Raw genomic sequence first — 20,107 nt, 5'->3', positions numbered from 1 at the left:
CTTTTGTTTAGTTCTGCCTCTCTCAGGAAAGAAGCTTTTTAACAGATATTTTGCTTGTGTGTTTAAATTCTTCCATCTTTATTAGCAGTCTTATTGAATGAACAGAACTTACACAAGTTGATCTCTAAAACTAGAAATAGAGAAAAATGGAAGCATTTGTATTGTTGAAAAACTCATAGTAGCTCAGAGTAGTTTCTCTGAGACTACAGAATCAGTGGCATTGTACGTGCCAAATGTAGTAACTGCCTTTGGGCAGCTATTTTTAACACATGGAAATTATGCTAAACTTGAAGCTGTTTTTCATAAGCTCTCTGGGTGGGGAATGATAGAGTAAGCAAGGTCTTAATGGGTTTAAACTGCTTTGTGCTAAGGTGTATCTCAGGGGTACATTGACCTGTTTATAGCTAAGGAGAAGCACAAGACAAGTCAGTCTTAAACAATGTCAGAATGTCCTGTCTTGACAGCCAGTAGCTCAGTCAGACTTTGCTATTATATAGTTGCTATAAGCAGCAGTTCCAAACTTTAGGCGTCCAAATGTTTGGTGAGCGAAAAGGAGGGAAAGCAGGAAGAAAACACGCTGTCAGCTGCGCTCTGACTTTTGGGGTTGTACAGCATCTAATAACAAACCCAGAGGTGAGCCACACAAACCAGTACTGTCTTTTCAACTTCCCTGATGTTCCTCTATTTCCATCCTTATCTCCGTGAAAGAAATTAACCCAATGGAGCTGTGCAGTAAGTAGGATTCAGCCTCTAGCCTCTGCAGTTCTGACTGCATGGAAATAGAGAGTTGCTCTTTGCTACCCTATTCCATTTAGCATGCTAGTAGATGCATAGAGGTAAGGGGAGGTAGGAAAGATTTATTATTTTTTTTTAAATATGCACTGACAGTTAAGTCTCTTGTTTCTAGCTTTTTTCTTTGCTCTTCCGTCCTCAGAGAAGGGTCCCAACTCATAGCCGCAACAAAAACCTCTCTAATTGTTGTAGTTACGGATGTTCACGCAGTAGGAGCAGTGCCATGTCCTGAGAAGATGGTGTGTGTGTGCCAGGAAAAGGTTGTCACTAATAGCCTGATGCTCTTGCAGTGCCTTGTTCTAGCTTTTCCTGTGAGTGTCTTAGCAGTCAAATCGCTGGCTCACATTGCAGACTTTCAGACTTTAATGCTGCTGCTGCTGCCATCACCCTGTCCCAGGAGATGTGGAATACACTGTCTCAAGTGTGGAATGGATAGTAGGATTCCTCTGAGTGTGACTTGTGCTCTTACATCAGTAAGTTCTGCTGCTAAAACTTCCCTTTGATAGTGATAAGTGTGGTGGTTTTTCTGTGATGGCCCTGTTGATGTTTCTAACTAGGGAAAGATTTCCACCTGGAAGACCTGGCTCTTCATACTGTATAGGCAGCCAAGACAAAGCAGGCATCCCCTTGGCTTTGGACATGAAAACCCAGGTGGCCTAAGGCCAGCATAAATAAATATGAACTGTAATTGGACCTCTTGAGTGCCTCTGTATACTCTAATAAGTAGTACTGAAATGGATGAACAGTATAACAAGTGTCATCTCTCTTGGCCTAAAAACCATGTGGGTTGGAATTGCAGGGTGTTGTCTTCGTGGGAAGTAGTGATGGAGATTAAAAACTGGGATCTGAATTTTTTTGGGAGGTTCTTTAGGGATTTTGATCTGTGGAATGAGACTTTTGGACAAATCTGTTCCCAGACGTGTTACTTGTGTGGTGCTAAGCTATATGGAAACTGAGGCTAATCAGTCATCAGAAGAGTCAATTTACAAGCCTGACTTTTGCCAAAACATGTAGAAGAGTGCGGCATGGGTCATAGCAAGTTGAAACAGTCCATGAAGCAAGAAAGAGTGGTGGAGTTTTTTTGTATGTTAAGTTAACTGCAGGGTTAGTAGTCTTCCACTGCTGCTGCTCTTATCTTCAGCTTTCCTAATGTGCCATATGGAATACAACACCCCTACAGTGGCAGATTTTTAGTGTAAGTGTGATAGTCATGTTGCTAGCTCTTGATCAAATTTGGTTTCAGAGCACTGTTTAAGAGAGAGATTACACAGAGCTGTGCTGAACTTCAAAAATAGCTTCTTTATTTGTGACGGCAAGTAAAAGACCTTATCAATGAAGCAACGTTCAATTAGATTAAAAGTCATAACACAGTCCTCCTTTTTCTGGCTTTATTGGAGTTGGTGAAAAATAGAGCATGTCGCTTAGCTAAATAATTCTAACAGATACTGGAAAGTGTTTAAGAATGAGGATTTTTCTGAACAATTGCATTGGGACTCTTCTTTATTTTTGTTATGACTTTGTCCTGGATATGGCCATAAGAATGGTGCTTCTGGTTCCTTCATCTTTCAGCCTGGGCAAAGATTTCAGTGAATGCAGTCATGTCACCAAAACGCTCAGAAATACCTAACCACATCAGGGAAAGTCAATATTGCATTTTGACTGAGAACAAATAAAATGGATTAAAGATCTCACATTGGGGAAAATGCTCTAATATCCTTGATAATTAAAAGCAGGGCAGGGTAGGGAATGCACCTATGGCTGAGAAGCTGCAGAACACTCCTGGGAGTGTTACAACCACCCCTTTGTCTGGTGGGAGATCTTGCTTTTGTACTTCAGCTGCAGAATTCTTCTTCTCTTGGAAGTAAACTTTGATTTGAGTTTGGGGATGGCTTCCAGGAAAAAGTGCAGCAGTATGCAGCTTGAAAAAATGAGTCGCCTGAATATTGACTGGTGTTTCTCCTCTCTTCCCTCCACTGGGTAAGGCTTGTGCTCAGTTGTCACAAACACCTTATCAGTTTTGTGGACTGCGATTGGAAGAACACAATCAACTTGAGCAGCTGTTTCCCTTTTTGGGTGGAGCCTGTAACCCATTCAAGTTGAATTTTTGCATCTTCCTTTACAGTTATGCAGTGAACTCATCTTAGGCTTGCTCAGTGTCTCAGTGATAAGATTTGTTGGCAAGTTACGTGTCAGCAAAAGGCTGTTGGCTTCTACTAGTGTCACTGTCCTTTTGGTAGGTGTCATCTTTACATGTTTATGCCCTTTGGAAATTTGATTTGCACGTAATTTACCATTCTACTATATGCAGTGTCTTGAATGTGATTCTGTCTGTTGCCCTGGCAGCAAGGTTTCTGTAATCATAAGCTGATAAGCACCAGTATAAAGAACAAAAAGAAACATCCTTTGGTATTTGCCACAAATACATTTGTTCTTTAAAAAAAAATAATAAAAAAATCAAGCCATAAATTCATCCCAGTGCTGGAGTCAAATCTATGAATTGCAGTAAGAAGACTAGAAACATCTTGGCTTTTGCGCCTTCATTTCTGGAGAAGATTGTGCTTCGCATTAAGACTCTCCTCTTCTGTTCATGCCCTGTGTGTATTGAAGGTCATCTATATTCTAGATAGCTCCTTTAAAAGTTCCTCACACTGGAGGCCAGCATGTTGCGTCCCGCTAGTCTGATAGACATGTTTTTTCCTTTTCTTCTCCATTTGCAAATAGCTCAAAGCATCCAGTGTTGCAGTGTCTACATGAACTTGATTATTCAGAAAGTTAATTTGAGTCTTAAATGTGTAAGTCAATTCAAAACTGCTTAAAAGAATGATGGAAAGTATCTGTGCTTCAACAGCACTATCTTGTTTGAGTTTCTTACAGCACTGGCTCTTGTAGAGGTTTAATGCCATAAATGAATAAGTCAGACATGGATTTTATTCTCTTCTTACTCCCTACTGTCTTCTCTCGCCCTACATCTGCTTTTGACAAATTGTAGGTATAGGTTTCTGAGGAAATTGGGAAAGGGACTATGTGATTATAAATTAGAAAAATTTTTCTTGTGGGAAAGCAGATGTAGCAAATGACGGTTTAAGGGGCTATGTAGAAAAATATGTTATAGCTGGCTGGCACTCTCCATAATCTAATTTCTGGACTGATATAAAGTAGCATGCGTTCCATTTTTTGTATTTAATAGGAAAGTCTTGGATTATTTTTTTTCTTTAATAATAGGTTTGGGTATTTTACTTCCAGGATCCTACATCTCACTTATTGCCAGAAGTGTTCTGTTCTATTTTCTAAATCCCTGGTAGTAATTCTCAGTTTAAATTTAGTCTCATTGTAAACTAAGGTTGTTCTGGCAAATACGACCATAGGCATTTATTTCTCTTGTGAGAAGTAGCTGTAGTATGTGACTGCTGTAATTAATTGATGTATTTATGTCTTAAAGTTCTGTACTTGAAAAACCCAGATGTGTCTGATAGAAGCAAATGGATATTTGGAGTGTATGATAGAACTACAAAATAATGTATCAAATGTCTTATAAAGTTGAGACTTTAATGTAAATACAAGCATATGTTAGCTTAATTGGCACAACTGTCACTACGCTCCAGCTTTCCGTTTTTTAAAGATTGCAGCCAGGAATAAGCTTGCTATATAAACTAGTAAATCACTAGACTAATTCATGACCGAGAGGGATATCTCAGTTGCAGGATACTGCAGCATGTCTTAAAGGAAAGTGCTTCAGCTGGACCTTCAAACTTTGCCTCAAACTTACTGCAAGCTGAAAGAGAGCAAATGTGTTGTTACAGCACATTCCCAAGTTGTAAAGTCAAGTTATGCTGGACCACTGCATTATGCAGCCTTGGGAAGTCAGGAAAACTGCTTGATCTTGCAAACAAGATGAGGATGGTATTGCAAAGAAATCCTGTAATGGTGAGGAAGACCGAAACTTGGCATCTTCTTTTTCCCCCTCCAAGTCAGTACCCAAGTTGAATTGATTGGCAGAAGGTTGTATGTTAGAATTGTTTTAAATCTTACAGTCAAGGTAGAAAGTAAGGTGGTGTTTGTTTTTTGGTTTTTTTTTTTGGGGGGTGGTGGTAGTGGAACAATTTTACGTCAGACTTGAAAAGCCTTGAAGAAATACCCCAAATAGCCTGTATTTCAGCAACTTAGGAACTAGCAAGTGAAGAAGAGAGATGTTGAAATTTTGCACACTGGTTCTTCCTTGGTTTAAGAAGGGATCAATTAGGGATGCAGCTTTTGTTGGTCTTAACTTACGGTGCATGGCTAATGTTTTTGTATCTATCCCACTGTCTTTTAAACTTCCAAAGGAAGGGAGAGTAGTATTTTGTTTCCTCTTAGTCTCCCTCATCTCAGAAAACAGGTGATAGGAGAATGGAAGTAGGACAACAGCTTCATGGATCTCCACCTCCAAACTGTAATAGGGTGGCCTTCCCCTGGAAGGAATCTTAATGTCTGTTTTGCTTTCCAGTTCTTTCCCAGGCAGCAGCATGCAACTCACCTGATGTTGGACAATTGCACAGCAGCTCTCAGGGCCCCAAGCAACAGCAGTAAATCTGTCACACTTAACGTTTGTATTACTCTGCTGCTGGCTGACAATGGCTGTGAGCTGCTGCAGAGACACCAGAGCAGCCTGCAGACACAGGATGACGACACTGTTGGCTAAGCTGTCTCTTTAAAAAGGGTTCAGTTTCTGCTGTAACTGGCTTGGCTTTCCTGACCGCCGAAGGAAATTTGGTAGCAGGCCAGTGGCCTCTTGAAGCCCTGAATTAGCTCTTAAAGCGCTATGGAAGTGCTAATTTTAATAAAAAATAATAAAAAACTCCTCTTGAACAATCTAGGAAGAATCCTGCATTGGCTGATAGCATATAGATTATTCCATCAGTTGGCTCATCGTTGTCAATTACTAAACCAAGCCAGATTGTACTTAAAGCACAAATTGTACTAACTTTAGGCTGTAATGTTGGACTTGCATTCAGACTAGAAATGGAAACAATATGCGGTCAATTAGCGTTGAAGTTTCTCTCCATTCATTATATATAAATTTTAATCCAGATTTATGGCCTCAACTTATTGATTTCCATTCATTGGTACAATCATAATTGCCTCCACCAAAGTCTGTCTTGTGCATGCAGAAATGATGAACAAAATTTTCATGCTGATGCCCTTATGGCTTAATTTGTATTCCCGTTGTTGGATGACCAAAGATTTCCGTGTGGGTGCAGTGAGGGCTTTTTTGGCTGGGGGAGGGAGATTTCTGTTGATAGTTGCTGCTTTTGTGACATGAAGCCCCTAAAATTTTAATCTTGGAAGGCTTAACTTTGGATGTGGTCATGATCTTACTGTTACCATTTTAAAGTTCTTGGAACAACAGTGAACATACTGGGATTGAGTCAAACAATATCAGTAAGTTTTCTGTCTTGCAATGTAAATGGCACTATTTGGCATCAAGGCAGCCAAGTTTAACTGTAGGGGTTTTTTTTATATTGCAAAAAATGAGTGGATGAAGTTTGGCTTAAAAAGAAAACCATTTCTTATTAAAAACAAACTTGATTGCTGAATTATTTTGTATAGCAGTCTTTATAGGTTAGGAATATACCTTTAGATATAGAATCACCAAACTGAAGTAGTATTCTAATGTATGTATTGTTTGGAGAAGTCAGCCTGAATAGGTGTTTGTTCCTTATACTTGGACATGGGTAGAAGAAGTTGAAGCTATTACAAAATTTGTAGGTTTTTAGCTGAGTACTGATCAAATCACTGTGAGGAACTTGCATGGCAAATGACCCTTCTGACAATTTATCAATTACATAAATACTCTTTTAACGAGTAAAACACCTTTCAGCAGTCAGATTTTGCTACCTAAATAGCGTGACGTGACCACCTAACAGGCTAAATCGAGAATGTTCTTCCAGTATAAAATCAGATGAAGGGGAAGGGGAAATCTCACTCAGTTATTATTCTTTACTTACAAGTTTTAGCTTTGGATAAGGCTTTCTTATGTCTGGAAAGAAAATGTTCCAGACTTTTGGAAAGAGGCAGGCTGGAAACTGTTGAAGTAGGAAATATAGACCCTGCTGTATGATGTGACAGCAGAGCTCTGAATGATGTTCAGAATGGTCAGCAAACCTTGGCTTTGACCTGCGTAACTATGTTATGTAGCCGACATCCTCAAGATGCATTCAGGAAGGTGGGAGGTATAAGTAGTAGTTCCCAGTAGGCAAAAGTGTTTCCAGGAGGTCTCAGTACTCCATTAGGGATGTGAGACCAAGCCCTTGGTGACCCAATGCTGTTGGCCTCAGCAGTCTTACCCTCAGTAGCAGCCAGCAGAGCCATGCTGCTTGATACGTGATTTGGATGGGGTACAGCTACCCCTAAAAAGCTCTTAGGCTGCTTGTGCTATGAGCCGTCCAAGAAGCTCTAAAGAAACCAAAGGAATCACTTAGTATTATTTGAAACAAAAATCTATTACAGAGAGTGTCATTTAGGGAAAGCAGTAGTCTGAAGGAACTAGAGGTATCTGATGACCTATGTGTATTCACTTAGAGTTATAACAAGTAGAAGTCCTAACTTCTACCTTGTCCTAACAATTAGAAGTCCTAACAATTACCTTGTTTAATCTTGTTAGCACTGCTTGTCCCTTGTTGTCCATGTATAATCTCTTCTCCACATATTTGCTGGGCCAGGCGGTTTAGGCACTGTCCTCACACTGATTAACCAGTATGTAACGCGTGCTGTTGAGTTGAGATGGGATGCTGAGGGGAGATGGAGTGAGAAGGAGGAATGCTTTGTGGTTACTCATACTTGAAGCATGTAGCCTGGTTACCTTGGTCTAGCTGCATACAGACCATTAAAAACTGCTAGGCAAAAACTTTAAATAGTAATGCCTCAATTGCTTATAAATCTGCAAGAGATTAGAGAATGTAAAAAGGAAGGAGCTGAATAGCCTCTTCTCTGTGTTCTAGTGCTTTCGTTTTTGGTGCACAGCAAATTTGTAGCCTTGCTTTAGTAAAATTAAGCATTTCTATGAAGAAGCAGAAGTTTTTAATTTTGGCAAAGCGGAGGTGGTCATTAAAGCATGTGTTGAAGCAGGCTTGGTCTTTTAATTATGTTTGCCTGGAAAAGCATTGATGTCATACAGTAGGTTATCTGACCACTTTTGCTGTTCTGACAAGACCTTAGTTGAGCTAAGTGTTTACCCCAGCAGCAAGGCTGTCTGAAGAATATCCTTACAAAAGGAGAAGCCATTAATAATGAAACTTTGGATGGGAAAACTAAGCCTGGGTTTGCATGCCTTGAAATATGTAGTCTATGTCTGCAGACCAACTCTAATTTTTCCTAATAAATATGTTAATTTCCACTCCATGTTAATTCTAAGAAAGATATTAATGCCTCTTAGACCTGTTTGTGCTATTCCTTTCCTCTGCCTGATTTTTTTCAATAAATATGGCTAATAATCAGTTTTTCCTCTTCACCATAAAGCTAGGGCTAATGATCAGAAACATGTAATCATTATTCTTTTCATGCTTCAAATGTGTTTCAATTAAGAAAACCATGTTTTTGTTACAGAAGGGCCCATAGCATATTTGGGGATACTGAAGGGTGTTTCATGCTCGTGGCCTTGGTAGCTGTGTGTTATCTATAGGATACTTGCACTTTTTTTAAAGCTGGCCTACGTTAACAATGCTCACGGTAACTGTTGTGTGTATCCTTGTCTTGACATTAACTCTGTTATAACTTGATAATTGTTACATGAGATCCCTATAATTACCTCTTACCTAGAGTGTTGCCTTGTTGACATCTACTGAATTTAACAAATGAAAAGGACGTCTGGCACTTGATCAAAATTAGAAACTTGCTGGTTTGCTTTGGATACTCATTTCTAAATTCTGCAGGTTGATTCCTCTTTGAATGTTTCATTTCAAAATAGAAGCTGACAATCTGAATTCATATTACTGCTGCTGATTTTGAGGTGGCTGGCGCATTCATCATTAGGACATGTGTGGGGAACCTTTTGTACAGCTGTAACTTCTCTTCTCCTTACAGGCTTCACAGAGCCCAGTGTGCAATTAAACAGACTCAGGTAACTGTTCAGAAAATAGGAAGGGAGATTGAAGAAAAGCTGAGATGTACATCTACAAGCAATGAACTGGTAAGTTTGATTATTTAAAACCATATTCTACAGCCTTGTTGAAGCATCTGGCTGATGTCTTGACCATGAGCTTGGTTTTTTGACACTTGAACTTGAAATCTTTATTTAAACCTGTCATTTCAAATGGAAACTCATCTGAGAAGTGTAACGTAATGGATTTTAGATTTGTGTATGTTACTTAGATGGATTGATAGATTGCTTATCCTATTTTTACCTTTATTTTGTATAACTGCTTTTAAAATGTAAAAGTGTAAACATTGCACAGTGCATGAAAGAGGTTTATCAGGAAAAACAAACTTTTAATGATTTAGATACATCTTGACAGCAACCTATGATGGATTTAGAGTGAGGTGAGTCTACTGGCTGTATCTTCTTGCACCCTGCTCCCTTTGGGTGAATAGAATTCATGCAAAAGCTGTCACTCAAGTGACACGTTCATTTTAAGCAGGAATTATATTAGATCTTGCAATAGCTTTTGACAGTTTGTTTTGCCTGTCCTCTTCCCCTCTCCAGAAAAGTTTACTGGCAGGAGTTTCTACTTTCTGCCCAGAAAGGCTGAGCTTTGTTCAAAGCAGTGAGTTGCCAGAACAAGAGTGGCTCATGGTGACTTCACTATACTGGTACTCACTGGCATGTGTCTGGTGCCTTGCATAGGAAGGAGGAAACTTGTGATGTGAAATTACTTTATTGCTGTAAGGTAGATCCTGGGTTGAGAGTACTCAGATAATTTCTAAAAGTGTCAAACTGGTTTAAGGGTTTGACAAAATGGGAAAATGGGAGTGTGTTTACCCACTCTAATTACAGGGTTGCATTGTAGACAAAAAAACTAAGTACTTGACCCCCTTAAGGGGCAATATAACACCTCCTGTGAGTGACTCTAACCCAGAGCTTCTTTGCCTTCTGCTGGTATCTTGGCTGTTAGGAGGGTTTTAACCATCCTTTTTTCAGTTATGGATATCCTTGTCCCTGTATGCAAAGGCTTTTCCTTTATAGATATGTGTGAGCAAAACTATATGAAGAACACTAAAACCAAAAATGGCAATGATTGTACATGTGATGCAATTTCATAGCAACCATGGTCTATGGTATAAGGAAATAATTACCTATTTTTCTTTTCCTTTGTTTAATAGTGGAAACTGTTGTTGGGCTTCCATTCCCCTTTATAAGTGTGTGAACTATATATAGTTTCCTTCCTTAATATTGAGTCATGTTTCCTGCTGCAGTCTTGAACCAGAAGGCTCAGCATATATGTGTAATTGAAGGAAATATGAAGTGGAAAGAAGAGTTCAGCAAGAGCTGACTTTTTTCAGGCAGCTAGTGTTGAAGTAACATTATCTCCATTAACTGCTTGAAAAAGTGAAAGCTGGCAGAGTTACACAAAGGGACATTGTCTGGCAGTACTTACACCAGACTTGCTCACAAGTATGTCTGACTGCCCCTTCAGGCTTTGAGCTCTATCAGGGCTATGATTGGACTGAAGAGATGTAACTTCTCTCTTCCATTTTGAATCTGTCTTCAGTTATTCTCAATAAGTATCTATTAAACATGGTAGTTATTTCTGCCTTAAAAGAAAGCAAAAAACCCACTTATAATAGAAAATTATGCTCTGCTATGCACATGGCAGCACAATTTCTTAGTGGAGACAGTGTGTCAAAGAAAAAAAACAGATTATTTTTAAACACAGGAATAGATGTAGAGTAGTTACAGGACAAATCCTGAAACTTTCAAAGAAGAGATCCTTCAGATATAATTGTGTGGAATGACATAATCTGCTCCCTGCTGTGTTGTCTTTCCTTTTGTATCCTTTTTTTTTTTCTCATCACCCTGAAGCTGGGAATTGGATCTAATAGTGCAGCTCAGACATCTCCAACCTTTTCCCAGGTCCTTACCTCAATTTAGCATAGATTCCTCATTGCTCATCTTCCCTCTTGTTGCTGAACCCTTTGCCAGGCAATGAATGCTCATCATGCTGCTAGCACTCTGCTATTAGTTTCTCTGTACTTGTCCTGCCGAAGTGTCTTCCCACCTCTCCTTCCTCTCTAAATTTCTGCCCTGGGCCAGGTTGTGTCACTGAGCACAGGAGAGGAGATGCATCCTACAGCAGGAACAAGCACTGTGGGACACAGCTGAGGTTCTCTCCTTCCAAAGCAGCAAAATGATTAACATCTTTGGTAATCTATTGCCCGTGGTAATCTATGAACTCAGCTTTTAGTCTGGCAGACACTTGTCTTGTCCTATTTTTTCCTTCCCTCCTATTAGCCCTTTTATGGAACTGCTTGTATGCAGAAAAACTTTTTTTTTTAAAATCTGTTTTTCTTCCAATAGAAAAAAGAGAGTGAATGTTTACAGTTGAAGATCCTGGTGCTACGTAATGAACTGGAGAGGCAGAAGAAGGCCCTTGGTCAAGAAGTAGCATTGTTGCATAAGGAAAAAAGTACTTTGCATGACAGAGGTGAGTGTAGAAATGTTACTGCTTCTACTGCAGATACTTGTAATCAGCTGATCAGAAGAGTCTTAGCCCAGCTTATGATCATGGTGATGAAAATTAAGGTGCTGGGTTTTGTTTGGTTTGTTTTTTGGTCTGGCTCTAATATGCTTGTGTTTATCTGAAGTTTGCAGCCATATATAATTTCTTCACCATCTGTGTTATACTGAATTCTGTACAGCAGTTTCTGGTATCCTGTCTCTAAATAACTTCTTACTATGGCACCTCTCTAAAGCAATCTTAAATCTGTGCTTAATTAAAATTCTATGAGAAAATCAGAAGAGCTGCACTGTAATACAGTAAACAGTGGCTTGATGCAGGCACATCATAATGTCATGAGGGATGTTATTGTACCTGTGATTAGGATCCCATTTTAAGTGTTAGAAGACAAAAATCCCTCTTAATAGTTTATTATGTAAGTGAAAGGAGAAATGCTCAGTCTTCTTGGCATTTTCTTTTACTGGGAAAGTGTCCCATAGTAAAATGCTAGATCACTGTCTCTTTGGAGTTCACCAGAGACCAAGCTACACGGACCTTTGATCTCGTTGCAGGATTCTTTATTTAATACTTAGTTGAGTCTAAAATAATTAGTGACTACTAAAAATAAGGGTTTTGCCACTTACTTAATTCTGACTATGTAAGTATTGAGATGCCTTAACTGAATTACTCCACTACTGTGGACATGAGGGTAACAGCTGTTAAAGGAGAATGAGGTTTCATTGGTTGTATTTGGCTGGTAAATGGTGTATAGTGCATGAAAGCAGCATAACATGGAAAATGGGCATCTAAGAGTAAATGAAGGATTATTGCCAACATTTGTGTCAGTATCTACTTTTAAAACTTCAGGTAACTGAAAAAATACTTGCTACTAATTTTTTTTTTTCCCCGATTCCTCATGTTGTTTAGAAAATGCATTTGAGACTGAATACCAGAAACTTCAAGAGCATAACGAATCCCTGCATGAATTAAGAAAGGAATGCACTGCTAAGAGGTAAAAGGACCTATGCTTTTTCTGCAATTGGAAAGGAAATACAGGCTTGAGAGTAGGTCATTTGCAGTGGGACTCCTGGCACCAAATTTTTCCTAATGTCACCCCAAAACTTCTGTTAAGACGTCTCTGCTACAATTTCTAGATATCTAAAGTGATAATTAACAGTGACAAGTCTAGAAGAGAAGAAAACAGATGCATGGTTGCATGTGTAGACTATGATAGGACTTTTAGGTCTGTTTTAGCGTTACATGGCTTTGTAATACTTAGGTGTATTTTGACTACAACAACTATAATATGAGGTGCAACTGAAAATGAAAAGTCAGCTTTGTCTTCTGTATATTTTTTTTTTTTTCTGGAATTACCTAGCTTTCTTGGAGAGGGGAGGTGATACTTGGGAAGATGCAGAGGGATAGGAGGGCATGATACCTTTACTTAAAGCTTTTGAAGAAACTAATGGTTTTGGAATCTCTTTTCCTAAAGAGAACTGTTTTTGAAGACAAATGCCCAGCAGACTATTCGATGCAAGCAATTGCTATCGGAGCTATCCTATATCTACCCTATTGATCTGGTATGTTTTTAATGTTCTAAAAATCTGCTTGATGTGAAATGAACTTCCTATTTGTTACACTGTGAGCAAGTATCAGTATCATGTTTTATTCGTGATGGAACTTGCTCGTCACTCAATGCTGTTTTTTCCAGCTTTTTCTTGGGTTTGGTCCTGAGATTGCAAACCTCACAGGGAGAGGACTTATGCCAGCATCTCTCAAGTAGTCTCTGCTATAAAAGTAGAATAGCTGTAGCTGTAATATAATGGATACTTTCCATTTTGTTTACAATTATATGAACTAACCCTGACAGTAGGCTAGCTGAACTTTAACAGAGTACAGATGAACAGATGTCAAAATATTGAGCTCCAATGCCTTTTGTATAATGAATTGATTAAGATGAAGCTCTTTCTTCTTTAAATAAGTTGCATTTATTTCTGAATTATGAAATGTGGACTAAAACACTATGTCAAAGTCACTCTGGGTTTCTTCGAATATTTAGGTTTTTCTTTACAAAAATGCTTTGTTGTCATCACACTTTGTGCAGGTTTCTGTTTTCTGGATGTTATTGTTTCATTCTCACTTTCCATTGTTGATTTTAAACTTACAGAATGATCAAAAGGATTACTTTGTTTGTGGAGTCAAGCTTCCTAATTCTGAAGACTTTCAAGGTAGCTGGTTATTCTTAATTTAGTTGTTACAGTTGACACTGCTTCTAAACTTCATAAAAATTAAGTAAACTGATAGCAATGGTGTGGGATCCAAATTTCTGACTGGAAAGGTCTAGACTAGGAGAAAACTTATTCGTTATTTATTCCTACTTCCTAGCTAGTACAAAGGAAGTTACTGTTGACTCTTAGAAAAGTACCTCGGTATTCTAAGACTCAATATGGAACTGCTGGAACAGGTTACCCAGAGAGGCTGTAGAGCCCCCATCCCTGGGGATGTTCAAAACCCAGCTGGAGACAGTCCTGGGCAACTTGCTGTAGCTGACCCTGCTCTGAGCAGGGGGCTAGAACTATGCAATATCCAGAGGTGCCTTCCAAACTTAGACGCAAATATTTTCCAGAATCACTGACCTAAAATTCCATTGTGGCTACTTTCAGTCCATAAATCTTGATGGGGAATGTGCATGAGTCCTCATTCAGTTTGCTGTAGTTGCTGGTGAATTTACCAAATAACTATCTTGCATAAGTAAGACTTTAAAGCTGCCTGACAGTATGCAGTATTTTACAAGTCAGCTTCTTCTTTAACTGTCTGCAGTCATCCTATTGTAGAAGCAAATATATAATATGCCTGTCTGTATAACAGTTGTACAGGTAACTGCATGCATTCATCTACAAATATTTGCCATGAATTGAAACTTCACTAAAATCCCCTTGAGAATTTCTTGCTCCCAGTAACTTGCTCACTCTGCAAGTCACATGGTTTATTGGGCAAAAACCTCAATCAGTTTTCTAACTCTTTAAAGCCATCCCGCAGGAATTAACTTGTGTTAACAGCATGTATATTGGATGCTAGAATAATGAAGGATATTCTTTAAAAGAAATTAATTTATCAATATGACAAAAATTGGTCTATTGCTTCTGTTTTCCTGATTGCACTAAATGTGGTCATGAACTCATTTTGGTAGTTCTTGAGAAATCAGTGGCATGCACCTTTTGGCCCATTTTCAGTTTATGGGTATTAATTCCTTACAAAAGAATTATTAATTCTTTATCAAAGTCTCTAGAAATATTGTATTATGTAGAAGAAGTACTAAGCATTCGACTTAGTGAAATATGCAGTTAAATTTGAAAACCAGCTGCCTGACTTGTATCTTTTTTTTCAGACTCTTGGTAGATAATATTTAAAAAAAAAAAATCGGGCATCTGAAATATCAAAAAAAATTTATTCCCTAAAAAGCCTGTTTTGCTGCAAATGTTGAACACTTTTTACAAAATCCTTTTTGAAAGGGGTGTAACTTTTAAATCCATGTACCATGTTGCGCTGTAATAGAGCTCAGTATGATTTCATAGTCGTCGTCGAACATCATTATAAGCTTTCTTAGAAGGTCCTCTGTTTAGTTGATTTCATGGGACCCCCTTGTGCCTTAGAAGGGATGACTCTATGTCATGTTGTTTGTATTGGTGTGTTCGCTTACAAAGAAGAAAAATAGAAAAAACGGAAAGGAAAAGGGCTTACATGGCTAAAGGATGTATTTTGAATCGCAAGACCTGTGTGTGTTCCCAGCAGGTGAAGCTTTAAGGTCAAAACCTTAAATCTCAGATTGAAAATTATACTTTAAAACAATGGGTTAATCTTAAGTTCTTCTAGTTATTGGCAGAGAACAAAGTTCATACCCTGGGGTCGATGTCTCTCCCACTGATCTCACTAATGAATAAAGTTATGGAGGAATGCAGCTTTTCCCTGACCCCAGTCATACGTGTCAGCTACATCTAGAGAAATGCAGAAAGTTTAAGACTTGAATTTTGTCTTGGGATTTTTGTTTCACTTTTCCCATCTCTTCTTTACCCTCCCCCACCCAGCCAAACGTTGACAAGAGTACCTTTTAGCTTTGAAAGTGTAAAATTGGAAAGAGAACAAGCCATCACCCATTTTACATTGCCCTTTAATGAGAGAGGCAAATATAGTGTACCGCAAACAATTGTAAAGCAGTCTAAATTTATTGCAGACTTGCACCTGTTCTTAAGTTATAACTTCTGATAGCTTCATTAATTATATCATTCTCTAAGCAATAAGGATGAACTTGTTCTGAGCCTGCAGTGAGATCCAGTTGATTAAATAATGGATTTTTTTTGTTGTTGTTGACAGCTAAAGATGACGGAAGCATTGCTGTTGCCCTGGGCTACACTGCTCACTTGGTTTCAATGATATCCTACTTCTTGCAAGTGCCACTCAGGTATCCTATAATTCACAAGGGCTCCCGGTCCACAATCAAAGATAATATCAATGACAAACTGACGGAGAAAGAGCGAGAGTAAGTATGTCGTAAATATGCTTATGTACTTTCTTCGAAGCAACAAAACAACAACAACAACAACAAAAAAACCTTGAACAGTTTTGGGTAGTCTGAAGTGACACAGAGTTTGAAGTGATTTGTTACTGCTTGCAGTAGCTGGGGGACAGTTGTTTGAGTTTATTGTGTTGGAATTCTGTGATCTAATAGACTAGTTCAGCTTTGTCATTCTAGGTCTGTTGGCACACACATACTATTGATTGGGCTTCTAATAATGCTAGAAGAACTTAAATAGTGTGTCTTATAGGTACGTTTTGGCTGCTGATTGGAAAACTTGCCTTTCATGTTTTGCTACTGGCTCTGGGAAAAAGCTGCAGATGGCAAATGAAGCTTCACTGAGGGAGTTACTGCCAGTACTGGAGTAGTGGTTGATAAACATGAGAAAATAAATAGCTTTCTTTAACACAGAGGATTTTAATCAATTGAAAAAGAGCACTGTAAACTGTTACCTACTATAAATCAATATTCAGTGAAGAGTTTTTCATTTGTTCTGTAATCATTGTCTTTCAACACATAGCTACGCTATTGTTATTGTTATGCTACTAGGAAACTTATCTTGCTGCCCTTAAATTTACTCCCTGAATGCCTTCTCCTGCATTTGGCCCTTTGCCTATTTTCCCACTGTCTTTGCACCTGTGTGCTCTAATATGAAAATAGTGGCAATTATTGGTTAAGATGCACTTTGTAGCCTGCAACTGCAGAACTCAAAAGGAATGCAATACTGACCAGCTGTGGGAGGCCAGCTGCTCGGCTCTGATCCTGTGCATGTATGGATGGCTGCAGAGTCAGGCTTGCAGCACCAGTAACTTTGTTTTTCCATATGCAAGGTTTGAAAAGGGAGCAAAGGAAATGACTGAGGGGACATGAATTTGTGAAAAGTAGTTGTCTCTATTGACATGAACGCTATAAAAAACCCCTTTTCTCTTTGGAAGTATGCAACCAAAGTCTTAATATTTTAACACTAATTCCTAATAGTCCAAATAAAGATGGAAGGGTCTTACTGTGCATAGTTGACAGGACTGAACTGCTTGGAAGTGTCTGATTTCTCTTTGAAACTCAGTGACTTTTGCCAGGACAGCAGATGTAACTTGCCTTAAGAGTTAAACTCGCTGAGGTCTTCCTGTTTCGACACAATAAAATATGACTGTATAATTATGTCTTGCAAATTAGTTTTGATACCATTTTAATAACTTGTCCAAACGCTTCCTGGGTAACTTAATAGAACATTAATCTGTTTTGCTTCAGTTTAGTTCTCTAAGCATATGATCATACTCTTTCCTGTACATCACTTTCAGAAGGGTAGCAAACTAGAACGTTTATATCTGGAAAATAAATTTCTGAGGAGTAGAGCTGCCCATGTGTGGGTGTATAAAGATTAAAACAATTTCCTGTTGTCTGAGACAGATTGGAAGGTTTAGTTCTTCAGACTATAGCCTTCCAAATCCTCATGACTTAATACTTTATTTCACAATAGATTTCTGAAAAGGAGAAAGTTTAGCTAAGTATATGAATCCCTGTTGGGCCATTTACCTGTGTTCTGCAAGATTTTTTCAGGATTAGCTCCTGCCTGGGATCTTCTCTCCCAGCTATTGGAGAGTCAATCCTACCAACTCTCAAAGGATTTTGGTTGCTATAGAAAACCTCAAATTGTCTTAACTTGCAGTTTTCGTTCTAAACTAATAGCTCATGTTTCTCACCTACTCCTAACTGAATTGAACATAGCAATTAACAGGCATTATTAAATTTCTTTATTTCAGTCACCTGTCCTTTAGCAGCTTTTCAAACTCCAACATAAACTGTTGAGTAATTACAGTGAAGTTTTCTCTATACTTAATCTTTACTATAACACATAGCATCATGATTATCGACTAGGTTAAACATTTTACTTGGCTTCGGACTTTTTTTTTTTTGGACTGCAGGGTTGCCCTGAGATCTATATTAAGAGCTTCTAAAAATCGTACGTTGGGGGAATAGCTGATGGTTTCACTTGAGAGCAATTTCATAAGTACATGTGTTTGGTTTTAATGTTATACTGTATAAATGTGTTACTTCACTTTCAAGTTTCTTTACCAGCTTTTTAAAGCCCTTATAATAAGCTGGTTAAATATTTTGAGAGCTTTGAGAATGTAAGTTACGTTTGGGAAACACTCTGTCTGCTTCAGATTTGTTTACTTGGATGATCCAGATCACTTAAATGTCAAGGTTCTTGTAGAAGTATTCAATTTTGTCCGCTGCAATTACTGTTACATTGGAACTTAAGAGTGTACAAAAGAAGTAGGAGACTGTGGTGAGAACTTAGCACTTGTCTGGCCACATTACTGAAGGTAGAATGAGGTATAGAATACCTGCTGGAAGCATACAATATATGGTCAGCTTTGTAATTGTAGAGATACTAGTGTTTATAATATATTCCATAACTGTTCCCTCCTTGTATTCCATGAAATAATTTTGGTACTACTAAAAGGCTGTAAGTCTTCTCCCATAAATCTACGTTTATGACTTTCTGAACCACCAAGGTAAGACAAGAATACGATTGTCACTAAATATCTCATTAATGCAGTTTTTCAGTGGTCCCTTTCAACATTGCCAGAGCGTACTGAATATGTAGGAAGAAAGAGTAGCATTGCTCAAAAGTTCTGGAGTCTGAAAGATTTCAAAGCAAATAATGGATATATAACTCCCAAATTTAAGCTACTTAGGACAGCAGCATGTTCCTCTCTCCAGTGACAAACAAACATGTTTCCTGAATAAACTACCTAAATTCTTTGGCACTGTTCTTGCAGAACTGAAACGTAGCACTTCATTGCACTCTCATAAACATAGTAAGAATGCAGAGATTAAACTATTTATGATATGTTCTGACACTGTCTGTCAAGCACTGCATTTAATGCTTCTGTTAGTCTGCTCCCAGATTTTTAAATAAAGAATAACTTCCAGTTTAGAGCAAAATAAGGATTGTTATGTCTGGATTGAGACATACTTTGTGAAATTGCTTGTGTTGGTGTTGCTGCAATTGTTGCAGTATTTTCTTATATAGTCTTCGGTTCTCCCAGTTCTGATACAAGCTAAACATCTCGCAAAGTAAATGCCTGCATTTTGCTGGCTGGAAGCTACTGAATCTTTTGAAACCATATCGGTCTCCTTCTTGGTATTAAAGTGAGTACAGTAAAGCACACTTATGCCATCTGTTTGGGAGTCTTTTGGCATCTCTGTTTACTCAAAGCTATGCTCGGTTGCTACTTTTTATAACTGAGACTTCACATGACACTTCTACAACCTGCCAGCTGAATATTTAAGAGTAGAATACTTGTTTAATCAAATCACGTTAGCTTGGAAATATGTATACTCCCCTAAGAAAAACAATGGTCTTTGGAGTTTAAGCACCTTTCTGGTGCCCTATGTGTGTTTGGACAAGTGAAATGCACATTTGGAGAAATTTATTTCTGTTGTATTTTTTCTTTCTCATTCATACTGTGCCTTTTAAAAGATTTTCAAGAACTCTTACTTCCCTGCTAGTTAATTTGGAAATGAGAATGGTTTCAAGAAATAGCTTTGCTAACATTGTTTCTCTGTAGTAAGAGAAATCAAATAGTACATGCAGTCTGTTCTGGCTTATGCTACACCTTCTTCCCACCAAAATGTGTTAAGGGAGGATTAGAAAACTAGCTGTAGTAAGAAAGTAACCACCTCAAAGTCCTATTTCAGATTAGGGAAAAAAAGATGAAGGGGTAGAGTACATGATCTAAAAAGACTTTGCATTTAAAAGGCAAAAAGAACATCATCATTTTCAAGCATAGCTAGCTACTGGAGCACATAAAGGCATTTCAGAGGTGTCTGATCTTGAAAAAGTGCTATTGTTTTTTCTTGTGTTGTATGTTTAAATATTGAACTTATTGCCACTTAAAGTTATAAAGGTAAAAAATATATTTAAGTTTAAAAATAAAACAAAAAACCCCAAACAAGCCCTAGACAGTCATGGAAGAAGCCTGATCTAATCTGGTGTATTTTTTGCAGGAATATTTGGCATTAACTGATCTGAGATAACAGTAAACTACTGTAAAGGTTTCCCTGGCATTTTATAGTTTATAGGAAGATTTAAGGTATTTTCTTC

General features: G+C 38.2%; 1 protein-coding gene across 2 annotated transcripts in view; it reads left to right on the top strand.

The window, feature by feature from the left end:
* UVRAG (UV radiation resistance associated) overlaps positions 1–20,107 on the top strand; it is a 95,071-nt gene that overhangs the window by 32,825 nt on the left and 42,139 nt on the right. For both annotated transcript variants that reach the window (XM_049822726.1, XM_049822727.1), the window contains 6 exons: positions 8,851–8,956; positions 11,282–11,408; positions 12,348–12,432; positions 12,913–13,000; positions 13,588–13,648; positions 15,792–15,957. In XM_049822726.1, the coding sequence (XP_049678683.1) occupies positions 8,851–8,956; positions 11,282–11,408; positions 12,348–12,432; positions 12,913–13,000; positions 13,588–13,648; positions 15,792–15,957 (633 nt within the window). The remainder of the gene's footprint in view (positions 1–8,850; positions 8,957–11,281; positions 11,409–12,347; positions 12,433–12,912; positions 13,001–13,587; positions 13,649–15,791; positions 15,958–20,107) is intronic.

This window comes from Accipiter gentilis, chromosome 19 (assembly GCF_929443795.1).
Source record: "Accipiter gentilis chromosome 19, bAccGen1.1, whole genome shotgun sequence".
Lineage (NCBI taxonomy): Eukaryota > Metazoa > Chordata > Aves > Accipitriformes > Accipitridae > Astur > Astur gentilis.
The sequence above is the reverse complement of the archived record's forward strand: the minus strand, read 5'-3'. Positions and strand labels throughout refer to the sequence as shown.